The sequence below is a fragment of the Papaver somniferum genome, chromosome 2, assembly GCF_003573695.1.
Source record: "Papaver somniferum cultivar HN1 chromosome 2, ASM357369v1, whole genome shotgun sequence".
NCBI lineage: Eukaryota > Viridiplantae > Streptophyta > Magnoliopsida > Ranunculales > Papaveraceae > Papaver > Papaver somniferum.
In genome coordinates, this window is record NC_039359.1 from 21,241,340 (window position 1) to 21,266,387 (window position 25,048).

Genomic DNA, 25,048 nt, shown 5'->3' on the forward strand with positions numbered 1-25,048 from the left:
AACAGTATTTTCGAAATGAACCCGTTCCTCTAAACCACTATCGGCTTCGTAATCAAAAGGAAAAACTACATCGTCTAAAACGGTGGTATCCCTAATCAAATCCTCGTCCTTTTGAATAGGTGAATAATCATAAAAATTATTTGGATTTGAACTAGAAATAATATAATCACTATACAACTCAATTGGATTACTAGACTCCTGATCACTATGCCTACATATTTCGGATTCTTCATTACTGCTATCTCATCATCATAGTACGAAAATGATTGAACCTTATCTAAATAAGTAGTGTCTTTTATTCTAACCTCGTCCTCTAAATTAGGCAAATATTCACTATTTACATCAAGGGTAAAATTGGAAGCACTATTTTGGAAATTTAGATCTTTTAGAGAAGTTCTATTCTGGGTCTCTAACAAAAGCTTTTGGGCCGACTCACACGAATTCCTGACGTAATCTAGGAAATCAGGTAACGAAAGTTCACTCATTGCATTATTTTCGTCCATAACTAAGTTATTCATTTCAGCGAACTTATGTGTTGTCTCAGCTAACTTACGTGTCGACTCAAGTAAAGAGGAATTAGCAGATTTTTTCTCGTATGACTGATGGTTGTGAGGATAGTGATTGGGCTCACCATGGTATGAACCATAACCTTGAAGAGTTTGGCGTTCCCAACCACTATTCCCACCATGGTAATAAAACTGATGATGTCCATATTCAAATTCGGGTCGATATTCATTGTATTGGCTTCTATCATACCAGCTCGACATTCTTAATTGCAAGGGAATTCTACATAATCACAAACAAGGCCGACTCGACTCCACCAAAACAAACCTAAAGATTTCTAGCAAGCAAAAAGCATGATGGATCCACTTAGATTGTTTCTAGACCAGCTTCTATCTTTCGAAAGGGAATTCGTTGCAATTTGAGCAAACCCCTCTGGAATCAATCCGAGTCAAAGTAAGTTGAATTGAGGCGAGGGAAGCTCAGTGGAGCTTTGATACCCAAGGCCTCACCGCTATCACAAGGCGGCGCAGTCACGCATTCAACTCACAGAAACCATCATGAACTTTGGAGTGTGCTTAAAGAGCAACCAATATTTTTCGAACGAGTTTCCTATTAAGCTCGTTACCCTATCGGTCTCGTTCTATTCCAAATTTTAAGCTTGGGTTCGCGTTAGGTTTCGTTTTCCTAAGGCGGGCAAGAAGGGAGAGGTGATGAAATCCGAACCCTTATCTTGTTTAGGCCAGGCCTTGCCCTTTACTAGGAAAATAAAGACAGTCCGGTTCGTCCTCAAACAATTATCACCTTAAGGCAGACAGTAACCCGCTTGCAGGAGATTCGCGGGTGTTTCGATTGGACTTACCTCCCGTACCAGACGGGCGATGAACCGTTGTCGTCGACTCGGGCCACGACTCCTATGCCGTGTGCGAACCCGAGGGGCCGAGACGATATAGTAATCGTCGTCCTTCCCTGCACACAGTTTATATAATAATTTATTTTTATTTTTTTTTAATAATAATACCCTTCCGTAGGGTTAAAAAAATAAAGTCCAATTGTTTAAAGTCCAAAGTCCAAAATAAATAAAAATAAATAAAAAAAACAATTACAGTTTTCCTCACACACTCTAAAAAATTTAAAAATTAAAAATTAAATCCTAAAATTGTCCTTTTTTTTTCTTCTCTTTTCGCTTTTCGCTTTAAGATTTTTCCTCTCCAAGTCCTTAGTTTTCACTTTGAACCTGCAAAATAAATACAAAAAGAAACGTAAAAAGGAACAAACAATTCTAAAAAAAAATAAATAATAAACCTAAATAAATAAATCAATCTATATACAAGTCCGCGTCGGCGGCACCATTTTGTTGTAGTTTTGAAAGTGGTAGTAAAAGTTCATTGCTCGGACTTGTAAAGATTTAAAAATAAAAATATATACACAATATTTGTCACAATGGGCGAGAGGTACTGGGACTAGGATTCCGCCAATTTCATTTCTTAAGGTTCAAATAATAATTCTTTTATCAATAATAGCTCAAAAAATATATTAAATATATCGACTCTAATTTATTGCCAAGATTGATTCTCAAAACATTGATTGTAAGTCCTAAGCATGATGTATCAAAACACCTAATCCAAGCATACATCATCAAATTAAATAACAACCAATTAATTCAAATCATATTTCAATTTTAAATTAATGCAAAAGTCATAAAAAAGAATTAAATGAAATTACCCCAAGTATGAAGTTTGGCCTCCTCCGTCGTCCCAGTGTTGGGTTTTAGCTCATCATAGTAAAAATGCTCTCAAAATAATTATTTATTGCTCAAAAAGTGGTTTACAAATGATGAAAAGGTGTAAAACAATTGAACAGAAAATTCGCAACAGAAATAACTGTTGCAAAGGCGATGTTCAGCTGTTACAAGAAGAACGATAAATTGTAACTGATGTTGTACGACGAACTACGACCCTCGGGCGTGCGTCTTAGGCACTGTTGAAGAACGACGGTCTTTGGCTGTCTGTTCTTCGTGTTCTTCATCTTCATCAATGACAGCAGCAGCAACAGAGAGAAATCATGGTTCTCGATTCTGCAGCGTTCCTTCTCTCCTCCCAACTCTCGACAAACTTTCTACTAAACCCAAGGGGTCCTTTTATACCCAACAAGTGCGTTTAATCTCGCCATAACTCGAGATAATCTGCATTATTGCCGCTGTCCAAAAATAGGGAATAATTGCCAAAAATAGAAGATTCTTACGTACTCTTGCTTCCTGCACACTCCCAATTGCCTTCTCCACGCCTCAGCACTCGTCCAATGCTAGTAGAACTCCTCCATGCACACAAGAACTTCAATTTTGCTCGTGTTACAGTACACGTGCTCTGTTTTGGGTGTGTGAATCATCACGCGTTTTCCAGCCAATTCCGATCAAACCCACTGCCCAAAAGGTGTTCCTTAACCTATATCACATCTCTCTATCAAATTTCAGCCATTGAATCGACCCGTAACCCCTTCATTTTTGTGAATTTAATTTTCCCGCCAAAAAACAGTTTTCAAACGAAGAAGAAAGGGTGTCCCCCTATCCTGAACTGGGGTGCGAATAGCAGCTGCCTTGGGGTGACCTGGGGGTGCCCCTTAGTAATTAGGTTACCCCTTATCCAAAAGCGAGAGTCCGAATAACACTTGTCCTCCGGATGCCAAAATCAACTTTTCGAGCCGAATTTTCCAAAAATGTTTATTTCCTAAAAATACATAAAAACACAATATTAGTACAAAAATAGAGTTCCAACAATACGGACATTGAGGACAAATTAGACACAAAAATGTGTCTATCACCGTGATGTCCGTTTCTCAACTACATCTTCTATCCTAATCCGAAACTTAACTAATTGTAGACTAGAAATCAAGATATAAATTTGACAACTAAATTTGAGAACAAGCTTGAGATAGCAACACTAGTGAGTTCGACCGAGCAATTCTCTAACAACATTGGTCTAATAGTACAATGAAATTGGATTCCAAAGTAAAGTAATTGAATTACCTCAACTAAACACTAATTTTTTGGGTTTGAACTCAATTCCAAAAATTGAATTCCTAGAATTCTAATTCTTCCAACAAAAAAAAGTGTAATATGAAGATTCTTTAGAAGAACCAAAGAAATCGAAAATCCTTTCATGGATGATTAATCATTCTTCATCCAAACCAAAAAAAGACTTACCTCGTATGTCCTTTATAATAACACGAATCAACGAAGAAACACACGAAATCATCGTAGATATATCGACCAAGTCTATCGTTTCTGATAAAGTTTATACTGGTCATGGCTATCCAGTTCTTACATTTGAGGAACAAACATCAGCAAGTAGCCTTGTTTTAACATATCCACCGTTTCTACGTTCCATTGAGAAGAGAAAACTCAACATATCCGAAGTTGTTTGTGCATCTTTTACAGTTGGATGGTTTGGAGAGAAAAAGAAAAATGTTAAGAGAAATGCCAAAATATTGTGCTTTTACTTAGATGGGACAGTGAATTTGTATGCTAGACCTATTGAAGGTGTTACTATCGTGGTTAACTTAGATGTGATGAAGGTAACAGAGTATACCGATAGGTTGACGGTTACTATGCCTAAAGCTGAAGGAACTGAGTATAGGAAAGCCAAACTGAAATTGCCATTGTTAACCCAGCGGTCAAAGGGTATTACGGCTATTCAAGACGGACGCGGCTTCGACATTGATGGTCATTCTGTAAGGTTAGTGACAATCTTGGTTTGTATATTTGATTTTTCTTCTCTGTGGAATTTTCGCATAACAGGAACTTTGTGGAAACTGAACATGTCAAGGATTTCAATTTTTGAATTTACAAAGTTGGACTTTATTTTGTAAATATCAGGTGGGCGAACTGGAAATTCCACCTAAGTTACGATATGCGGGCAGGTTCTGTAATATCTTTGGCATCAATCTACGATCAAGAAAAAGAGAAATTTCGTGAACTCCTGTATAAGGGATTTGTATCTGAACTTTTTGTACCATATATGGATCCATCAGAAGAATGGTACTACAAGACATTCTTTGATGCTGGTGAATATGGATTAGGACTGTGTGCATTTCCACTTGAACCCTATAAAGACTGTCCAGCCAATGCAGTTTTTATGGATGGGTATTATGCCGGACAAGATGGGACACCAGTACAAGTTAAAAACGTTTTCTGTATTTTCGAAAAATATGCTGGAGACATCATGTGGCGCCATACCGAAACTGCTATTCCCGGTCAATTCGTAAGTGGATATCGGACTAATTTACTGGATTTTTCATTGTAGCTTAAGAGGATTTTATGGCTGTAATTGGTTTTGTTTTGCAGATAAGGGAGGTCAGAGAAGAGGTGAGCTTAATAGTAAGAATGGTTTCAACTGTTGGCAATTACGACTACATTATTGATTGGGAATTCAAACAGAGTGGCTCAGTTAAAGTTGAGGTGAGAAAATTCATTCTGGATACTTTAAACTAGACTGATTTAGAATAACGTACGCTTCTTTTGTGACACCTGCGGCGTCATGCATGCTAAATTTTATTGCATGACACCAGGTGGGACTAACTGGAATCCTAGAAGTGAAAGCTGCAGAATACCCCCACAAAGACCAGATCGAGGAGGAAATCTACGGTACTCTGTTAGCTGACTACACCGTAGGGGTATACCACGACCATTTCCTAACCTACCATCTTGATCTGGACGTTGACGGTCATGACAACTCTTTTGTGAAATCCACCTTGAAACCGAAGAGAACTAGACCTGAGAGCTCCAAAAGGAAGAGTTACTGGACAGTGGATAAAGAAACAGCAAAAACTGAATCCGAAGCCAAGATAAGACTGGGAATGAAGCCTACACAACTGTTTGTTGTAAATCCTAATAAGAAAACCAAAATGGGAAATGATGTCGGGTACCATCTGATTCCCGGATCACAAACAGGTTCACTTTTGTCTGACGATGACTATGCTCAAATTCGCGGTGCATTTACAAAGTATCAAGTGTGGGTTACCCCTTACAATAAGTCTGAGAAATGGGTTGGTGGATTATATGCTGATCAGAGTCAAGGTGATGATACCTTAGCCACCTGGAGTAGCAGGTACGTCAATTAATCTACAAGTTGTTATTTTAGGCCATTCTTAAGTATTTTCTCCCCAACGACAGTTCGCCCGCCATTTTGAAAAGGATGGAAGACCACCACCATCTTCTAAATGATAAAACTTCATGTTACTGTCTAGGTCCACTATTCAATTACCTCTTAGACCCCATAGTTTCTTGGTGAGAATGGAATTTAATAACATGGAATAATTAGCATCACCTTTTGGACCAGTTCATAGTCATGGCCAGTATTGTATTAGGAGATTCTAAACATTCATTAACCGACAAAGAATGCTTCGAATATATTCTAAAGAGTAATTACCAACTATTCTTGTCCTCTTGTTTTGACTCCTAAGAGGCTTGACAATGTTGATTATTGTTGATTCCAGGGACAGGGAGATAGAAAACAAGGACATTGTTTTGTGGTATACGTTGGGATTTCATCATGTACCTTCCCAGGAAGACTTCCCAGTAATGCCAACACTCAGTGGTGGATTTGAGCTTCGACCCGCGAATTTCTTTGAAAGCAATCCAGTCCTTAACACCAGGAGTCCCCCTAGTCCTCGGACATTCCCTAATTGTACCTCTGTAAACTCTTGAACATACAATTATACGATTTTATCATGTCTAAAATGACTTACTGTTAGACAGTGAGTAAGATATTGAATGGAATAAATTGGAAGTTAAGTCCTGATTAGAGAGTCTTTAGAATAATGCACTGGCTAACCGGTGCTTTATAGCACAACATACCTTCAAACCTCATTACTGATGATGAGTCAACTAAAGTGGTTATTCATTTTGCAAATATTTTGGTAGCAGGTTAATTTGAATAGATGTTGATTGAATCGAACAAGACTGACGTATCTTTCATTTGACTACTCAAATCGCACCAACCGATGGTTGAGCTTTCCAAAAACATTAAAAAGAAAGAAAGAAAGAAAGGAAGCAAATTAACATGGCCTGAAATATGATTTGAACCTGGCTCAGATTGGGACAACAAGTCTGCAAAAACCAAGAGCTACAAGTACATGCATGGTATGCATTTTTCCTTTTATAAACGAAAAAAAAGGAAGACCTAAAGTTGACATATTTTTTTAAAAAGCTCGCAGCCTTTCCAAGTTGACTCTTGAATAGTTTGGTGCAGACCCATCATCAGAGACACTCATAACTTAACAGCACGCTTGATCATTTTTTTCATATAAAACTCTATTATCTACAGGGAATAATATCATCACAATTCATAAACCAAATGCATATACTTTTTAGCTAGCTAATAGATAAATCAAAACAGCTACTGGCTAGCTTCAATGGCTATATCTTCTCTTGTCCTGGTATTTCTTTTTCAATTGTGCTTCACATCTACTACTACTAGTCTTAAACACCCTTTGGACCCTTTAACACCCTCTGAAATAACCCAAATTAAACACATAATCCATAATTCTCACCTAGGAAAATCTTCTTCTTCTTCTAACATCTCTTTTCATTATGTTGATCTCGAAGAACCAGAGAAAGCCGATGTAATTCAATGGTTGTCATCAACAAAACGCAGCGAGTTATCTCTTCTTCCACGCAGAGCCAAGGTTGTGGTTCAAGCTCTGGACTTAATCCATGAAATTATTGTGGACTTAAGTGCTGGTTATATAGTATCAGACCAAGTCTACACTGGATATGGATATCCCAGGTTCACATTTGAAGAACTCTACCAAACTACTAAATTGCCTGCAAAATATCCCAAATTCAAGCTCTCAATTCAAAAGAGAAGTTTGAATTTGTCAGATGTTTTCTGTCTGCCCCTCACTGCAGGGTGGTTTGGAGAACGTACAAAGAAAAGAAGCCTAAAAGTTGTATGTTACTATCAACAAGGAACCAACAACATATATGCAAGACCCATTGAGGGGATTTCTATGTTAGTTGATGTAAAGTTGATGCAAATTACAGAATATTTGGACAGATTCCGAGCTCCAGTGCCTAAAGCTCAAGGTACAAGTTTTCATTCTTCACCTCATAGAAACAAGTCGCAACAAAAGAAGCACGGATTCGACATAGATGGCAGCATTGTTCAGTGGGGAAACTGGTCTTTTCATGTTGGTTTTAACTCAAGGGCAGGGCTCATCATCTCTACTGCGTCTATATACGACCAACAGAAAGGTAAATCCCGCAGTGTTTTATACAAGGGACATGTATCGGAGACGTTTGTCCCGTATATGGATCCGACAACAGAATGGTACTTTAGGACCTATTTGGATGTAGGAGAATATGGGTTTGGTCAATCAGCTAACACACTGGAGCCATTGGTTGACTGCCCCGCTAATGCCAAATATTTAGATGGTCACTTGGTTAGAGCAGATGGTGAACCTTATAAAGTTCCTGGAATTATATGCATTTTCGAAAGGTATACTGGCGATGTATCTTGGCGACATACTCAAATTTCCATGCCCGGAAGAGTTGTAAGTAGTACTTTGAACCTTAGACCTCCCAAGTTTCAGCGCTGGTAATTTCCCTGTGCATTTGGGTTACACATTGTGACATTGAGTTTATTGCAGATAAGAGAAGTTAGTGAAGAGGTTAATTTGGTAGTTCGAATCGTTTCAACTGTTGGGAATTATGATTATATCCAGGACTGGGAATTCAAAAGGACTGGTTCTATAAAAGTTGGGGTAACTATTTCCATTCAAATGCTTAGATTGTTGAAACGGTATATTTGTCACTGTATCTTTATTCGTGGCAGTTCGACCGTGTACCACACTGTAAGCTATCAAATGATTTCAAGATTCAGTGAAGGTTTTATGAATACTGGCAATTTGATTTTCTTCAGGTGGGATTAACAGGTATTTTACAAATGAAGGCTACGTCGTACACAAATATGGACCAGATAACTGAAGACATATACGGAACCCTCGTTGCAGAAAACACCATTGCCATCAACCATGACCACTTCATAACATACTACCTAGACTTGGACATTGATGGGGAAGAAAACTCTTTTGTCAAGTCAAAGATGGAGAAAATGAGAGTTCCAAAACATATGCAGTCCCCAAGGAAGAGTTACTGGACTGTCACTCGGGAAACAGCTGAAACTGAAGCAGAAGCTAGAATTCGGCTCGGTATGGAGCCCATAGGATTATTAGTTGTAAATCCTAATAAGAAGACGAACATGGGTAATATTGTGGGTTATCGGTTAGTTCCCGGCTCGTCAGGTTCTTCACTTCTGTCAGATGATGATTACCCCCAAATTCGTGCAGCCTATACCAAGTATCAAGTTTGGGCAACTGCATATAACAAGTCAGAGAGATGGGCAGGTGGACTTTTCACTGATCAAAGCCATGGTGATGATGGGTTAGCTGTTTGGAGTAGCAGGTAATTTCCATCTAAATCCAATCCTACTGTCCACTGTTGACGCATTAGGTAGTAATGTAGTTGTGTGTCTATATATGCAGGAACAGCACAATCAAGAACAAGGATATCGTACTCTGGTACACAGTTGGTTTACATCATATCCCTGACCAAGAAGATTTCCCAGTGATGCCGACATTGCACAGTGGATTTGAGCTCCAACCAGCAAACTTTTTTGAGTTCAATCCTTTGTTGAAAAATTAGAACCTGTTAATTCTAATATGACCAGAGATTGATTAGTAGTGAAAAATGTTACCTTTTCTTTTGGGTAAGCTTCCTAGGAGATTTTATTCATCAATGAGAAAATAGAAAAGAACCAAGGAGGGTCATAGTACCTTAACTTCAAGTAAGCTACGAAAAAAAGAGAAGATGAAGCAAAACAATTTTAAAATGTAATTGTGGAAAAGATCATCTAGTTCTAACATTTCAGACTGCTTTGTTTGTATGTCGAGACTCAACATTGTATAATATGAGAGCTATTGTAATCTTTTTTTTTTGTTTGTTTTATAGCTTTTATTAAGAAAGTCTAAAGACTGAAGTCTGAAAAAGAAATTCAGGATACATGTGTACTTCACATTAAGCTAAAATTTCGCAAGAACAATGTGCTAATGCAGTAATACAGATATATAAAGCCTGACGGTTTAGAAGTGCGCGTTCATTGTGTTATTATGCACTCGAATGCCATAGCAGGACTTATTCACCTTCACAAAACCATTGCCAGATCTACCTCTGGTATATTTCTCAGTCATTTTACACATCTCAAGAGCAGAGCTACTGTTTTAGGACAGTGTCATACTCACCAATGGGCACCCCTACCGTTAAAGATGGGGTTCTTATGGGGGACCCACAGATACCGATAAGTTACTCTATTTTATTGGCCTATGAAGAGAAAAACGATTTTTTTCCCAAGACCTTTTCAGTTGAAAGATGGGTACTCTATCGTTCTTCCCTCCGTCACTCTCATCTCAACTTAGGAGCCATGAAAATCAGTTGTCATTGAAAACCCAACTTTCAAATCCTCTTAAATTTCCTAAAATATCCGTAATTAAACCTTTTTTATCTAAGAAATCCTGCAATAGAAGCGTAGTTGTTCACAGCAATCAAAATGACTCTCAATTTGTGGATGAAAACGGTGTAATTGAAGATATGGATGGCTATATGAACCATCTCTCCCTAGAATACGACTCCGTCTGGGATACAAAACCTGCTTGGTGAGCTTTTCTTTGGCTGTCACGTTATCTTATCCTACTGCAGAAACCAGTCTAGTTTGCTTCATTTTGTTAGTTTGAATTGTAACTTAATTATGAATTGAAGGTATTTGAGATTGTGCCGTGTAGAATTAAAATTTTCCTGGGGATGGGTCAGCGTGGGCACTCGAACTACGAGAGTCTACCCTGGCCGAATGAGGAATTAGGATTTTAATTATTTTGGTTTGAAAGATGAGTACTCTGCACTGTTTGTAAAATGCAAATTGTTAAAGCTTTGTTCACTATGAGGAATCTACTACTGGTCAGTGGTTAGTGTGGGAACTCAAACTACTAACCTTAAAGTACGAGAGGCCACAAGGGGAATCATGATTTAAATTGCTTTATTTAGGAACCCATGTTTATGACCATCTTTCCAAATGAAACTTGTTGATGAACTGTTCACTATGCGGAATCTACTACCGGAGTGCCAGTGATTGGTTGTAACATACCTTTCTTTGCCTTCTTTTTAGGTGTCAGCCTTGGACGATAACGCTAACTGGAGTATCGGCGATTGGTGGTAGCTGGATCATATTGCACTCAGTGATAATCAGTGCAGTAGTTGTCTTTCTAATTTCTGCATGGTGGTACATTTTTCTCTATTCTTATCCTAAGGTATGATAACCATTCCTTTTTGATATTTGAATCAACGATCCGACATTTCAAGCTCAAAACAAATAAGCTGATTGGTTGCAAAATACTAGTACAATGATACGAAGAACAGGAACACTGCAGCTAATCATCAGTCACTGAAATTATCTGCTTAAATGTTAGGATGAATTTGGCAAATAGACCCCTTTCACTTGACATTCCCAGCATTTCGTTCGCTATTTCAAATCACGTTTTCAGAACCTTCTTGAGTTTGTGTTCTTGTTTACAAGCTAAACTAGTAACCCAGTGTTTCACTTCCCCTTTTCCAGGAAAGCTATTTTGGCAAATATTAGTCCATATCTATGATGTGCTCAGGAAGCCTGTTTTGCTATAAACTAAAATTACAACATTTCTTGTCTACAGGAGTATTCAAGTATGATATTGGAACGTAGAAACAAAGTTAACAGTGGTCTCGAGGATACGTTTGGTAATTACAAGAGCCAATGATCTTTGCCCATGAGTATACACAACAAAATTGTTAAGTCAGCCAGTTTTACTTATATTTCTGTAAATTACACCATGAACAAGAGTGGCATTGTCTTTTGAAGATACATGTGCTGTAACCGTGTAATGTTTATACAGCCTAGAACATTCATTTCTTTGGATCAAATCATTCATAATATGAAAGAATTTGGTAACATAACTTCTGGTTAAGAATATCATGTTCCCGTATATTGAATGAAAATGGTTAATGATCACAACATTCCCAGAAAGAAAAAGAAAGCACTCTGCAATCTTTGAGCGAAAAAGGTACATAGAAAAGATAGAGGTTGCTGATGATGATCTAATGATTATTTCCTAAGGTCTTTCAAGAGTCATCTTGCGTTGCAAATCTTAGTCCAACATCAAAAAGGTCTGCCGTGGGTGCTGATCCTGGTGCCTGTGTACCTGCACTGTATGTGGGCGTTGATACTGGTGCCTGTGAATTGGCATCATAAAGTTCAGCCATTGTGTGTGCCAATGCTGGTGAAGCTGCAGCTGCAAACAAAGATCAGGAGTTAACCTGTGCACATCTAACATGGGTATCAGTTGATGATTTTTTTTTTTGAAGCATAGTTGTTGTTTTTTTTTTGAAGCATAGTAACATTTGATGATGATAATGAAATAATGGAACTATTAAACTGCAAATCAAATGTTCTTAATTCATTTTTCTGCAGAAACACAAACTCTTGTTGACAGCTTTTTTTAGCAGGACTGTACATGGTTCTGAATAAAGATAACCCAAGTGCTAATTTTCAAAAATGAATTTTCATCGTTGAATCTCATGATAAAACAGAATTTTTTTAACATCTTAGCTACCGAGGAGGTTGATCTCGTATGTAGACGAAGTTGAACATCGTTCCCCAAAATCAAAATTCCATTATAGAATGTCTATCCACCACATACTCGGTGAAAATTTATATACTTCTTCGGTTCCATTTTAGATGATGTTTTAGGGTTATTTTTTTGTTCCATAATACTTGAAAGTTTTCATATTTTTCCACAAACTACCAATAACACCCTTACATTTTGTCTTGGACTATAAATTTATTTTTAGATGCACTAATACTCCCTTAGTTTACATGGGATTGTATATAGGAAATAAAAAATGTCAACAATTGTTACTTTTTTTTGACTTTGTCAAAATACTACTGCTCCCTTAGTTACTTTCCTAATTTATTTCAATTAAAACGTTAGTAATAAAAAATGTCAACAATTGTTATGAAATTGTAAATAGAAAATAAAAAAAGAAAGCTAAAAAGAAATGACATATATATTTGATTCTTTAATTATACGAATTTCATTAATATTTTAGACCGGGTCCATTAAAAAAGATTTTATGGATATAAAATATTTAGGGTATTTTAAAGAGTTTATTGGAAACAGACCAAAATGAAATAGAGGACGGTCTTTCTTAAACAGAGGGAGTAGCATTTAATGTTGGAAGACTTTTCTCAATGGTATAGATGGAAAATCTTCATATCTCTCTCCATTTCTTGATCTGCGTGAAAACTCCATTATCTAAAATGAAACGTACGGAGTAGCTAAGAGCGTCCACAATGGTGCGAGTATAACTAAAGACCAAAGACTAAAAAAAAAGACCAAATTTGGGTTTAGTCCGTCCTGTGGCGTAGCGGGTGACGAGTAAATTTGGTCGCGCGTTGATATAAAGTCCGCTTCATCGTCCAGCGTAGATAAAGATTACGCCTGGCATGGGACGTTGATAAAGATAACGCCTGGTATGGGGCGTGAACTATAGCAACGCCTGTGTGGGACGGAGATTATACGTTCGCCCGGGTTCAAAAATTAAAAAAAAAAAAAAATGGGGCGTTGATAAAGACAACGCCCCAAACAAATTTCCTAAAGTTTTAAAACTTTAGGCCTTGACTATATAAACGCCTCTCTTCAGGCGTTAAGAATATAAACGCATGTTGCCCGCGTTAACTTTACGTACGCCCGACGGGGCGTACATTTAACCAACGCCCCATCCAGGCGTACATTTTACCAACGCCTGTTCGTTGGGCGTTAACTATACGAGTGCCTGATGAGTGGCGTAGACTATATCAACGTCCGTGGTGTAGACGGAGATTATATAAACGCCTGACTATATTTTGGTTTGGTCTTGGTCGCCGACCAAATTTGGTCTGGTTTTTACTCTTTGATCAAATTTTGATCGATAGTCCATCCCACTGCGCCAGCCCACTGGACCAAATATTTGGGTTTACTCGTCCATTGCAGTTGCTCTAATAACATCTAGGAATGCAACTAAATGTTTATGTTGTACCTTTGACTTAGTCAAGCTAAAAAGCCAAAGCTGTAGCAACTATGATAAATGCGTGCCCTCTTGCATTTATCATTGCACTTGGCCAAGAGAGCGATAATCCTGATTAAAAAAAAAAAGGTATATTTATCGGAGAAATTAAGACTACCCCTACCAGTGGATTATTTGAAATTGCCAAACAATGGATATAACAAAACTATGTTTAAGAGTGTTTGTTGAAACCAATTATTTCCTAAACATGCATGACCCTTACGGGTACCAGATGTATAAATTTTTATCATAGAAGGATTGTAATTCAACAGAAATGTACAATCGACGGTAATACCCTTAATTTCACTCTACAAAATGGTATACAGTATATTTAAATGAAATGTTCTAGTAGTTCACCCCTACTCCCAAAATCAACATAATCATGCTTCCTGCAACCATATTCTCACAGTTCTATCCCTATCAAGACCAGCGGAGGCAATTTTGTTTTCGGTAGGGTGGCACGTTACAGAGACGACGGTATCGGTGTGGCCTTCCAGTCTCTGAATCATATTTTTCAATTGAAGATCCCATATGTAGACGCAGTGATCTTCTGACCCGCTCACAATGTACTTCCCATTTGTCACAGAGAATGTTGATGTTATGCAAAATACTCTGTTTACATGACCTGTGTAGACTTTCAAGAACCTTCCTGTAGAATAATTCCATAGCTTCTGCATTTGATAAAGAAACAAACAATTTGTCAGAATACTCGCTAGACGTTCATATTCTACGAATTCTTACTTACAAACTGTAAAATAAGTTAAATAACATAAAAAAAACTGTGAAGCGGGTATCTGTTAGAAAGAAAATTATAAAATCAAATTTCTACCAAACAATGTGCCAGATAACTAACTCAAAATCCCAATAGAATTCTTATAACACCTATTAGCTACGGGAAAGCATACAAGTTTTAAAAAATGGGTGACCAAGACATTTGAGATGAAATTTAAAAAAGAAAAAGAGGAGTGGCATGATAACAGGGAGTACGCGTTTAACAAAGTTTATAGGCAAATGCATGTGGTCAGATGTAACTTTAGGTATTCTTGTCACAGCACGCATTCATGGAACAGTTGAAACTGCTACGTAGAGCCTACGTGAAGTTCAATGGTTAGAGAGAGATAGTCACAGGTATAACAAGTTATAAGTTTCTTCGGAGTTGATTTTTTACATGGGCTCAAAAGTGAGTGACATTTGGAATGTGATTCATGCTGTTTATAGTTTCATAAATAACAATCTAGTGTTAAAAGGCATTGGTCAGAAACTATACTAAACACACATCCATAAAAACTAGAACCCTGTTTCAGTTTACAATAACGTGTACAAGTCAGAATCGCAAAACTGTATTTTTAATGTGTACCTACATCCTGTAAAATGAGCTAGACTACGCAACATAAGTATTCATCAGCTGTTCCAACACTCTAGAAATAAACAAGGTAATAGAATGGCATAGCCCAAAAACCATGAAAATGCATGTGGTGAATGAACTAAAATACTAATGTTCCAACAACAACAAAAACTAAAAACTGAAAAAACTAATAGAATCAAGTAGTAGTTTGATATTATGTTTACATAAATTTTTTATTAGTTTCTGATCTGATCATCTCAAACGTAAGTTTCAAGTTCACATAAAATCATATCAGTCTCAAACTCTCTTCCACCTAAGAGATACCCCACCATAGAAGAATGGCTTAAAACAAAACCATAAAAATACATGTACTGAACTAGCTAATAAATTCGAGTACTAATTTGATAATCAATACTTTGTAGTTATGTGGATATATTTCTAGTCTGATCTAGTCATCTCAATAATGACATTCAAATTCACAAAAATCATAACCAATGAGAGTTCATACCAATATCAAACATCACCCATGTACTACTCATTGATTATCAAAATCGGAGAAAAAAACGGCGGAACACCAACTTACATGTCCAGACTAACAGCTATGTTATAACTTCGCTGGCTTCAAGTCACTAATCACTTAAATCTAGATGAAGAAAACAGCCCTTTCGAGAAATATACATACAAATGCATTTCAAATTTAACAGTAAGGAATGAAAAAAAAAATGTAAATATCAATAAGAATGAATGAAAAACTTACCAGAGTATCATCAAGGGTAGCAACAAGGATAAACTTCCCATTAGGCGAAAACTTAGCAAAAGAAACAGCAGGTCTTTTATCATCAATTAATGTTTTCAAACAAGCTCCAGTAGCAGCATCCCAAATTCTACAAGAACCATCATGACTACCAGAAACAATAATTGATCCATCTCTAATAAAATGTACAGAAGTAACAGGTTCAGAATGACCTCTAATTACATGTACACATTTCCCATTTTTAACATCCCAAACCCTGACAGTTTCATCAAAAGAACCAGAAACAATCAAATTTGATTGAGGATTAAAATTAACACAAAATACAAAACCAGAATGACCTTTTAGGGTTTTAACTGATTCACCAGAATGTGCATCCCAAATTCTAATGGTTTTATCATCTGAAGCTGAACAAATGTAGTGTGAATCAGATGACCATGCTAAATCTGAAACACCTTCCGCATGACCTATAAGCCGAGAAACTGTTGTTAGGGTTTTTGATGACCAAACAATTAGGGTTTTGTCTAGGGAGGAAGAAGCTAAGAGAGCTCCATCGTTTGAGAATTTTACACAGGATACTGCTCGAGTATGTGCAGTTAGGGTTCGAACTAATTTGTATGGTTTGTATGGTGGTGATGGTGGAGGTGGTTGGTTTCCTGGTCCGCCACTCGCCATATGGAGAAGAAGTAGAACGGTGGCTAATTTCTTGTTTGTTTTGATTTCTCTGGTAAAGCATTGGTCAGCAAATTTATGTAAATCTCGTATTCTATCACTACTATGGAACCGACTTATTTGTATCACTTTTATTTTCACACTCTGTTTAAACTCTTATTTTTGCCACATTCTTTTCCTTTTTAGGCCGGTTCTTATGGACCATGGCAAAAAAAAAATCGATTGCCATACCATGTGGCATGGTAAACCCGCCGCAAAACTGTGGAACGATGGAGATCATGGCGGTCGTCATTATCCATATCACCAGCGATACGCTGATTATCGTTGATGTTGTAAACTCGATCACTCAATTGAAATTCGATTTTAGACGGTTATTGTGTAACTATTTTCCCCTTACTTCATTCACGTATATACATCCTTTTACTTCATCAAATTCCTCAAATCTATTTTTACATATATTTTATCTATTTCTTTAATTATATTCTCAATTTTAAATTTCATAATCAATGGTGAATTCTAATGACGAGAGGAAAATTCATATCAATGGGTTTAAATCACCATAAGAAATGTATCTTCGGATGTTGCAACAACTTGATGATCAGGAAGCTGAAGATAGAGAACTAAACAACAATGTGTTGCTCGTACGTTCGGGCCAAATACCTAGAATTTCAGAGCCAAAAGAAGTATTCACAAGAAGATATACATATCGTGGGAGGGAATGGTTCTACCAAAAGCTGATGCACGATTATTTTCTTTCTGATTGTGTGTTCTCCAATCAAGATTTCCAACGTCGATTCTACATTCCCGAGACCTGCTGATAAAGATTATTAATGAGCTTTGTCGGATAGAACCTCAATTTTATTTGATGCATTGAATATTAGAGGTCATACTTCTGAAACAAAAGTTATTTAGGATGTAAGGATTCTAGGTTATGGAAAACCTGAGGATTTGAACAATGAGTACCATCGTATGGGAAAAACAACTCCATTCAACTATCTTTCATTGTTTTGCGAAGTAATGATTAATCATTTTGGTTTAACATATTTACAAAAACCAACTGAGAAAGATGTTAGAGAAATATTAAAACAAAATGAGGATAGGGAATTCCCAAGAATGCTAGGTAGTCTTGAATATATGTGTTGGGTATGGCTGGGTCACCCTACTTATTGGGTCGGTCAATATAAAGATAATTATCCAAAATCAACCGTTATATTGAAGTTGTTGCTTCTTATGATTGTTGTATATAACACGTTTTTTTTGGTCTTCTGGGTTCACAAAATGATATTATTTTTTGCATATATCGCCGTTGTTTGAAAATCTAAAGTGTGGATTTTGTCCCCAAGTCCATTTCGCAATCAACGACCATCAATACACTCACGGGTATTATCTTGCAGACGGGATCTATCCAAAATGGTCAACCTTGGTTCAATATTACCGTCATCCCCTGTCGACGAATTGGGTTGTTCGTACCGCATCTTGGTTTAAGTCCTCGTAAAATTCACAACATTGTGCTCACTTGCATAATTTTACATAACATGGTAATTCAGGAACTAGTCATAATAAGGAGTGGACTAACTTTGAAGATGAAGATTTGAGGCCCGTGATTCAACCAGAAAGAGGCTTGCCTGCAAGGAATTATGCGTAAATGACTAATTACATTCATAACCGGGATCTGAATGACAGGTTAAGAGAAGTTTTAAGAGTCAATCCTAGAGCATAATATGGAAGAGCATGTGGGCGTAATTTTTAAGATTTGTTTCATTATTAGTTTAAATATTTAATTGTTAACTTGTATGTAGTTTGTTATTCAATATTATTTTTTATAAAAATATCCAATTGTCACTTAGCGGTTTTCAGATGATTGAGCGACAAACACTTTATCACCAACGACTAGTTTTCTCCCAACGCATTTTAATAAATCTCATATATATACCCACTCATACCCATTTCAAAATCACACCTTCTATTTTCTACACCAACATTCTACAAAATGTTATACTCTCAATCCCTAAACTCCATCAATATGGCTAATCCTGACTTTACTCTACAAGTAGATTTATCTCTTTGCAAAAACTATGTAATCCAAAGAGGGGTGAAGAACGGTGCCAATATGGTTTAGTCAGTAAGAGTTATTAGGGTAAAGTTCATGAAATCTCCTGCAATGACACACGTAACCCTCACAACTGGGATCATGCACAACTGTTCTATCGATTTTTTAAAATAAGAAAACAAGTTGAAGAATTTATATCTTTAGTTCAAATTGTAAGTCGATATAGACTTAGGGTGAAACCTATGATGAAATTGTTGTGCAATCTTGATAGGATTGGCGATGATGGAAAACAAAGAATTTTGAATACGAAGCTTATTTTTCACATCCTTAAGGAGTTTCTCATTACCCGTATGGGATTTTAATACGATGTGATGATATTAATGTAGGGTTATAATTAAGTAAAACTTATTAGGTAGAATTAGGTAGAACTAAGCCACTTTTATTTTCAAATTAAAAATAAACTTAATATATCAATTATCTAATTAATAGGTTATACTACATCGAACTCCTCATCATCACCATCAGCTGGGTTGTTAACAAATCCCAATTGCTCTTCGATCTGTCTTTGTAGCTTATCAAATTCCAGTTTCCATACATTGTTTTTTGGTTGTTCACAATTGAAGTGTTCGTACCAAGAATCTTATGCTTGTCATAGTGATTTATAAATTTGTCTTGAGAAAGCCAAATTTTCTTCATCTCCCTGGTTTTGAATTTCAAGTCAACCGCTCTTTGCTTCTCGACGGTCTTTTGATGTTCTATAAACTCTTCCATGATAAAACTCTCTGAAATTCCTCTTTCTTGATCTAATTTTCTAGCCATACTTGCGTTGTTTCCCCCGACCTCTCTTGGCTTACATTGTTGCAACAACATATAAGAAGACTTCCTTATTGATTGTAAGGAAGCATTGCGACAACCCATTAAAATCACAGTCGTTAATGTTCAAAGGTTTGTTCTTAATACTTCAGAAATATGTTATCTCACATAGTGTTACCGTGTTGTTGTGCACCACCGATACAGTCTTGGGTAAAACAAATATAATTACGATAAATACATTCATCTTCGACGAGAGAAAATTTGGAACCTGAACTTTGTTACTTTTTCCCTGAGATTGAGGTTAAGATTAAAAAGTCATATTACAGGTGAAAACGCCGGGGTACCTAGTACACCACCAACTTTTTCGTTCGGGAACCAGTATAGACAATCCTTGTACAATCTATACATTCGAATATGAAATTATATTTAATATTTCATTAACAAGGTAAGCCTAATATACACACGAACATTTTAAGAACCGAATTCCAACAAGAACAAGCCTTGTAATCTATATTTCAAGATACGAATTCTCCAAGACGAGTCTGGTAGGTTCTTACAGTTGTTTTAATACAATATAGGTTTAGATACGCACAACCTATGCTATTTCAATTATAAAGATAAAACAATGTAATGCAGAAAAGAAATAACACAGACACCAAAAGTTTTGTTAACGAGGAAATCACAACTGCGGAAAATCCCCGGGACCTAGTCCAGATTGAACACAATGGTTATAAGTTGTTACACCAATTACATACTACTTATTTAGACTAGATGTAATACCTGCTTCATCTGTATTCAAGCACCTCTAGAACTTCTAACTGAACATCTATTCTCTTTAAGAATTCTTCTCGTAAATCTTCTAGCAGAACAAAAATCCTCTTTAAAAGATACTCTTGGAAATCTTCTAGCAGAACGTTAATTCTTTTTAGAAGATATCCTCCAACAATTAGGTTACAGAACCGCGAACCCTAATTGAGTCTTCCTCACAAGATCACTTAGACTTGGAAACAACTAATGATATCTTGCTATATCAATTCTAGAGTTTATAACAAACACATAAGAACAAGAACTTAAACTATCAAAAAGGATAGATTCCATGTGCTTTACGATCCCCAAGTAAAGTCTTATGAAACCTTACACTTTCTCATGAAGAACAGAGTTATGGAAAACAACCTTATGTGACCGAATACCAATTTTCCCAGGGATAGGTTGTATTGTCACATGAAAACTCTATTTATAGTGAATGACCAAGTCTAGGTTGCTTGGGCACCAAGCTACCTTGTCTTGGAGACAAAAACCCAAGTATATGGCCAAAATAGGTTAGTCATGTAGTTACGTGAGAGGGTACGTGTACCGTTGCAAAAGTCTGTGTACCCTATTCCTATTGACGAATCAACTACCGCACATTTAAGTGCTTCATTAATGAATCACTCATAACTTCTTCGTTATAACTCGAAATTGAGTGAGTCTTGGCCCGTTGAATTCGTATGATCATCCCTACAACATGAGAACCTTTCCAGGGATAAAGGTTATACTCATTAAAGTCATGAGCTCAAACTTTTTAAGTATATACATAAATGTGTATTTACCGTCATAAGAGTTATTCCATAGAGTGAACACTTGTTTCGAGATAGAGAGGTTGAGTAAACAAGAGAATAAAGTATTGTTACTAACCTTAATGAAGTTCTTAATGGATGTCTTCTTGTAGTCTTTAATATTCATTCTTCAAGAATAACTTTGATTCAATACTCTACTTCTTAGACCTAATCTAGTCCGAAACTAACTTTAGTATACTAAATCAAGAATGCGTTTTGGCAATTAAATTTGAAAATTAACTTGACATAACAACGATACCGACCAATGCTCTAACAATTTCCCCCGTTTTCAATTTTAGTGACAAAAGCATTTTGCATACTCTCTAGTTCCAATATGCTTCCTGATTTCTTTAATTTTCAACGTATTCATCTATGCATGTGCTCATTATGTGCTTTTTGAAGATCCACAACATAGTATTGTTACCTTCCACAAATTTTAAATGTACCACAACTTTCAAGAAATACTATGGTGTTATGTTTCTCCTCCTTAGTCAATACTTACATCTTTTGCATAATAGGTGAAACCTACAGATATTGATTCACTTTCCCTATTAATTCTCCCCCTTTTTGTCAATAAAATTGACAAAGGTACGAAAATCATGGGGTCGTAATGAATACAACCAAAAGATACTTCAAGATTTAAAGGAATTACATATCAACTTTATTTAGATGATATCATAGTGTAATGACACGTCTCTCCACCTATACTGTCCCCACTTAGCCACTGCGGATATCCGTCAGTGTGGGGTTTTCGACGGGCATCGCTGCGGTAATCCAGCAGAAACTTCCCGGATGGTCACCCATCCCTGGATTACTCCCTCCCGAGCACGCTTAACTGCAGAGTTTTTTGCCAACTCTGGAGCCAATTGTACTGAAAAGGCATCGGCATTTGGAAAGAACAAATCATTACTTATATTCCATTTGGCCAACTACTGCCAAATATCGGGGTATTACATGACTAACTAAATTAACATGCCAGTATGACCCGATAAACTAAATACTTAACTAAACATGTTATTATGATTCGAGAAACTAAATATTCGGATCGTTACTAATGGTCGGGCTGTAAACCCCAGATATTATCATCTGATTAACTAAACATCGGGGCCTTAAGCCCCTACTAATTTACAGACTCAACTTACCGGGCCATAGGCCTCTGTTTATTTGTTTCGAACTAACAGAACATCGGAGTAGCAAGCTTTGACAAATCTATAGGATCAAATACATTTCCTAATATATCTAGATTTCATGATCAAATAATTTTATAACTATATAGTTTCTAAATTTAACAGACTCCTAACGGTCGGGGTCGTAGGACGCATCTAATATGATCCGACTAACTAAACAATGTTGTCGCAAGCCCCAACTAACCTATAGGCTCATTCTGTGGTCATAGGATTTGAGTAATACCCTTATATTGTGGTATTGCTTTATTGTTATCGATGGAATGTCTACTTATCAAAAAACTGCTTAAATTTATAGATCATTCAACTTCATTGTTTTAGCCTTAAACTTAATCATTGAAGTTTTAGTGCATGATAAAATAAAGGTTAATAATACTTGAGACAAAAAAGACAAACAAACAATGCTCAAATACTACGTTACATTGCACCCATTGTATCCTAAGTCACATTCACCCACTTCTCTAGATAACAAGTTTTTTTGATAATGCACGGATAATTTACTTAAGGTGTCTTTTAGAGGATATTTTGGTATAAAAAGTAATGTGCAGTTTTTTCAGTATTTTGAAAAAAAGAACTCAAACTATATTTTTTATAAATGTATATGTAGGAATGTATGACTTCTGAACAATATTGCAACAACGATATTTATGTAGGAATGTATGACTTCTGAATAATATTGCAGCAGCGATATTTAAGCATTGCATTTTACAATAAATCCAAACATATCATATTGAGTGTTTTAAGTTACAAAACGAACCATAAGCATACCAACAAGTACAAACGAGGAGGTTGAATCCCGAACATGATGATACATGTATATATTTATATATACGTATTTATGTATATGTAGACAATGGAGACATGGGATAGTTAGAAGAGAAGAATAAGAGAGATGATTGTTTCCTTTTTGATAAAAAGGCTCTCAATGATGAGCATGTTTGGAGTGTTTCGAATGTCGATGCTTCACATTTTTGTTATGTTTGGAATGTGGATTTTTTGGATATGAATGTTTCAGATGCTTCTCTCCGCCTTGCACTTTTGGTGCTTGGTAATGCACTAAATCATCATTGGACTTTCCTACAAGAAAACTCACAAAATTATATCATTTGATAAATCAAGCTAGCATTAATTAAAAGAACATTAAAAAGCGAATTTGCTTGTTACTTTGGTGTTTTATGCACGTACGTCAATCATACATTTTAAATACATGAAAAATAAATAAAAAATAATAATAACACTATTGGTTCTCTCTTTTAAGCTTTCCAAAAAACTATTTAAAAGAAAAGAACAAAAAAACAAAACAAAAAAATGCAACCGAAATGTCTCTAAAATGAAGAAATTAGGATCAATTTTTTTTTACGTAAATTTTGGATAATCATATATGTAATTACCCACATGAGACAGTATTAGACATGTATAAGAAAAGTGTAAGATATAATTCATTTTTCGACAACGATGTATGTTTAAAGATAAACAAGAAGGTAAGTTATTTAGTACTTCCTCCGATTTTTCGTTGCATGAGTTGCTCGTTATAACCAAAAGACGAAGCAAAGCAATAGTTGGCGCAAAGTAAATAAGATGCACGACAGACATTCATGCAACTTCGAAATCCATGTGCTTGAGCTTTGTCCACGAAGAAGCTCGTCGATGCAATCAAAACTAACAGAGCGACTACGCAGAATTTGTTCGTGCTTGGTGCCATCTTTTTCTCTCACTCACTCTTTGTTCTTTCTATCCTAAACGTTAAATTCTCCGATTGTTGTTGTAGCCTCAAAAGGCAATGTATTTGATGATTTTGATTGGTATTTGTAAGAGTTCATGTAACTTATTTTGTCTTATATTAGTTAATGGTTAATAAAAGATAATTTCTGTTGAAAGAAATATTCAAACTAAATTTTATCAATAAAACTGAGAATTCAGTTAAGGTAAGGGTATAACCTAATATGATAAAGATGGTATGGATTGGTCATCTACATCATACCCATTCGTACATGCATGTGGTTATCTCATTGAATGTAAAAACATGAACCTTAAAATACTTAGACACGACCAGTACTTTGGAATAACAACTATGATATATGTACCATGACACTACGTGTATGATTTCCTTAACAATAAAGAAATATACGAGGAATATTACAGAGATTGAGACATTCAAATGACTGAATGATCTTAGTATTGTAGAAACCTATTCATCCGAATGATAGTAAGGGAAGATCAGCTTGTCTTTCAGGTGCGGTTCTTATATTATCGACGTAGAGGTAGAAGCCAACTTACGGTCTCGTAAAACTTGTTGCACCTTGGTGTATGAAGAGCATCTCCAATCGGAATTTGGCATACTTCCTACATATAAGGTGTTCCAAGACATCCATATAACAATTTAAAAGAAAAATTTTCTTAAATTATGGGGGAGAAAAATTCATCTCCAACTGTGGGGTTTTAAAATACAATTGTTTCATATGTATTTGAATTTACTAGATGGTGCCCACGCTACATACTTGGCATAATTAACTTTCTTAACAATTAATAAAATAATGCTTGCAAAATTGATAGTTTCGTGTATTATTTTTAATACCTCTAACCGAATTTTTTTTCTTCCTAACATAATGATGAAAATTGATAGTTTCCTATACCTTTTTTGTTGTACCCTCCAATCAAGCTATTGTTTCCCCAACAAAATGATGTGGAAAACGGATTCTTGCCCATACATTTTTGTTATACCTACTAACTAATTTATTTTTCTTCCTAATAAAAGGATGATGAAAATTGATGGTTGCATGTATATATTTGTTATATCCTCCAACCAAGTTATTTTCTTTATAATAGAGGATGATGAAAATTGATTGTTGCTTGTATTATTTTATCACATCGCCCAACCAAATTAAAAAAAATCTCTTCGTAACAATATGACGATGAAAATTGGTGTTTTCCCGTATCTTTTTGTCCTACCCTTC

At 36.0% G+C, this 25,048-nt stretch overlaps 4 protein-coding genes and 1 long non-coding RNA gene across 5 annotated transcripts in view; 3 read left to right on the forward strand and 2 right to left on the reverse strand.

The window, feature by feature from the left end:
• Positions 1-6,205, forward strand: part of LOC113350725 (primary amine oxidase 2-like) — a 65,343-nt gene extending 59,138 nt beyond the window's left edge. The window contains exons 9-13 of the mRNA XM_026594851.1: positions 3,623-4,235; positions 4,376-4,760; positions 4,844-4,957; positions 5,068-5,606; positions 5,995-6,205. Coding sequence (XP_026450636.1) covers positions 3,623-4,235; positions 4,376-4,760; positions 4,844-4,957; positions 5,068-5,606; positions 5,995-6,205 — 1,862 coding nt within the window. The remainder of the gene's footprint in view (positions 1-3,622; positions 4,236-4,375; positions 4,761-4,843; positions 4,958-5,067; positions 5,607-5,994) is intronic.
• A 615-nt stretch (positions 6,206-6,820) lies between these two features.
• LOC113347115 (primary amine oxidase 1-like) lies at positions 6,821-9,559 on the forward strand. The gene is made up of 4 exons (XM_026590701.1): positions 6,821-8,052; positions 8,149-8,262; positions 8,421-8,962; positions 9,043-9,559. The coding sequence occupies exons 1-4, from the start codon at positions 6,913-6,915 to the stop codon at positions 9,200-9,202; spliced, it is 1,956 nt and encodes a 651-aa protein (XP_026446486.1). The 5' UTR covers positions 6,821-6,912; the 3' UTR covers positions 9,203-9,559.
• Positions 9,560-9,901: 342 nt separating this feature from the next.
• Positions 9,902-11,538, forward strand: LOC113347116. The gene is made up of 3 exons (XM_026590702.1): positions 9,902-10,209; positions 10,716-10,857; positions 11,257-11,538. Exons 1-3 carry the CDS (start codon positions 9,926-9,928, stop codon positions 11,338-11,340), a joined length of 510 nt encoding a protein of 169 aa, XP_026446487.1. The 5' UTR covers positions 9,902-9,925; the 3' UTR covers positions 11,341-11,538.
• A 2,379-nt stretch (positions 11,539-13,917) lies between these two features.
• LOC113347117 (COMPASS-like H3K4 histone methylase component WDR5B) lies at positions 13,918-16,544 on the reverse strand. Its single transcript, XM_026590704.1, has 2 exons — positions 15,787-16,544; positions 13,918-14,355 (listed from the first exon to the last, which is right to left on the reverse strand). The coding sequence occupies exons 1-2, from the start codon at positions 16,453-16,455 to the stop codon at positions 14,065-14,067; spliced, it is 960 nt and encodes a 319-aa protein (XP_026446489.1). The 5' UTR covers positions 16,456-16,544; the 3' UTR covers positions 13,918-14,064.
• A 6,180-nt stretch (positions 16,545-22,724) lies between these two features.
• On the reverse strand, positions 22,725-23,875 carry LOC113353027. Its single transcript, XR_003361047.1, has 2 exons — positions 23,592-23,875; positions 22,725-23,171 (listed from the first exon to the last, which is right to left on the reverse strand). It is a non-coding gene; the product is annotated as an uncharacterized LOC113353027 (long non-coding RNA).
• Between the last annotated feature and the right edge of the window lie 1,173 nt (positions 23,876-25,048).

What these genes read in the sequence shown, in the direction of transcription:
- LOC113347117 (XM_026590704.1), bottom strand. Translation starts at nt 16,455, where the DNA reads ATGGCGAGTGGCGGACCAGGAAACCAACCACCTCCACCATCACCACCA. An exon ending in CTACCCTTGATGATACTCTG is followed by an intron (nt 14,356 to 15,786) that starts GTAAGTTTTTCA and finishes TATCAAATGCAG; the next exon opens with AAGCTATGGAATTATTCTAC.
- LOC113347116 (XM_026590702.1), top strand. Translation starts at nt 9,926, where the DNA reads ATGGGTACTCTATCGTTCTTCCCTCCGTCACTCTCATCTCAACTTAGG. An exon ending in TGGGATACAAAACCTGCTTG is followed by an intron (nt 10,210 to 10,715) that starts GTGAGCTTTTCT and finishes CCTTCTTTTTAG; the next exon opens with GTGTCAGCCTTGGACGATAA. An exon ending in TTCTCTATTCTTATCCTAAG is followed by an intron (nt 10,858 to 11,256) that starts GTATGATAACCA and finishes TCTTGTCTACAG; the next exon opens with GAGTATTCAAGTATGATATT.
- LOC113347115 (XM_026590701.1), top strand. Translation starts at nt 6,913, where the DNA reads ATGGCTATATCTTCTCTTGTCCTGGTATTTCTTTTTCAATTGTGCTTC. An exon ending in TTTCCATGCCCGGAAGAGTT is followed by an intron (nt 8,053 to 8,148) that starts GTAAGTAGTACT and finishes AGTTTATTGCAG; the next exon opens with ATAAGAGAAGTTAGTGAAGA. An exon ending in CTGGTTCTATAAAAGTTGGG is followed by an intron (nt 8,263 to 8,420) that starts GTAACTATTTCC and finishes GATTTTCTTCAG; the next exon opens with GTGGGATTAACAGGTATTTT.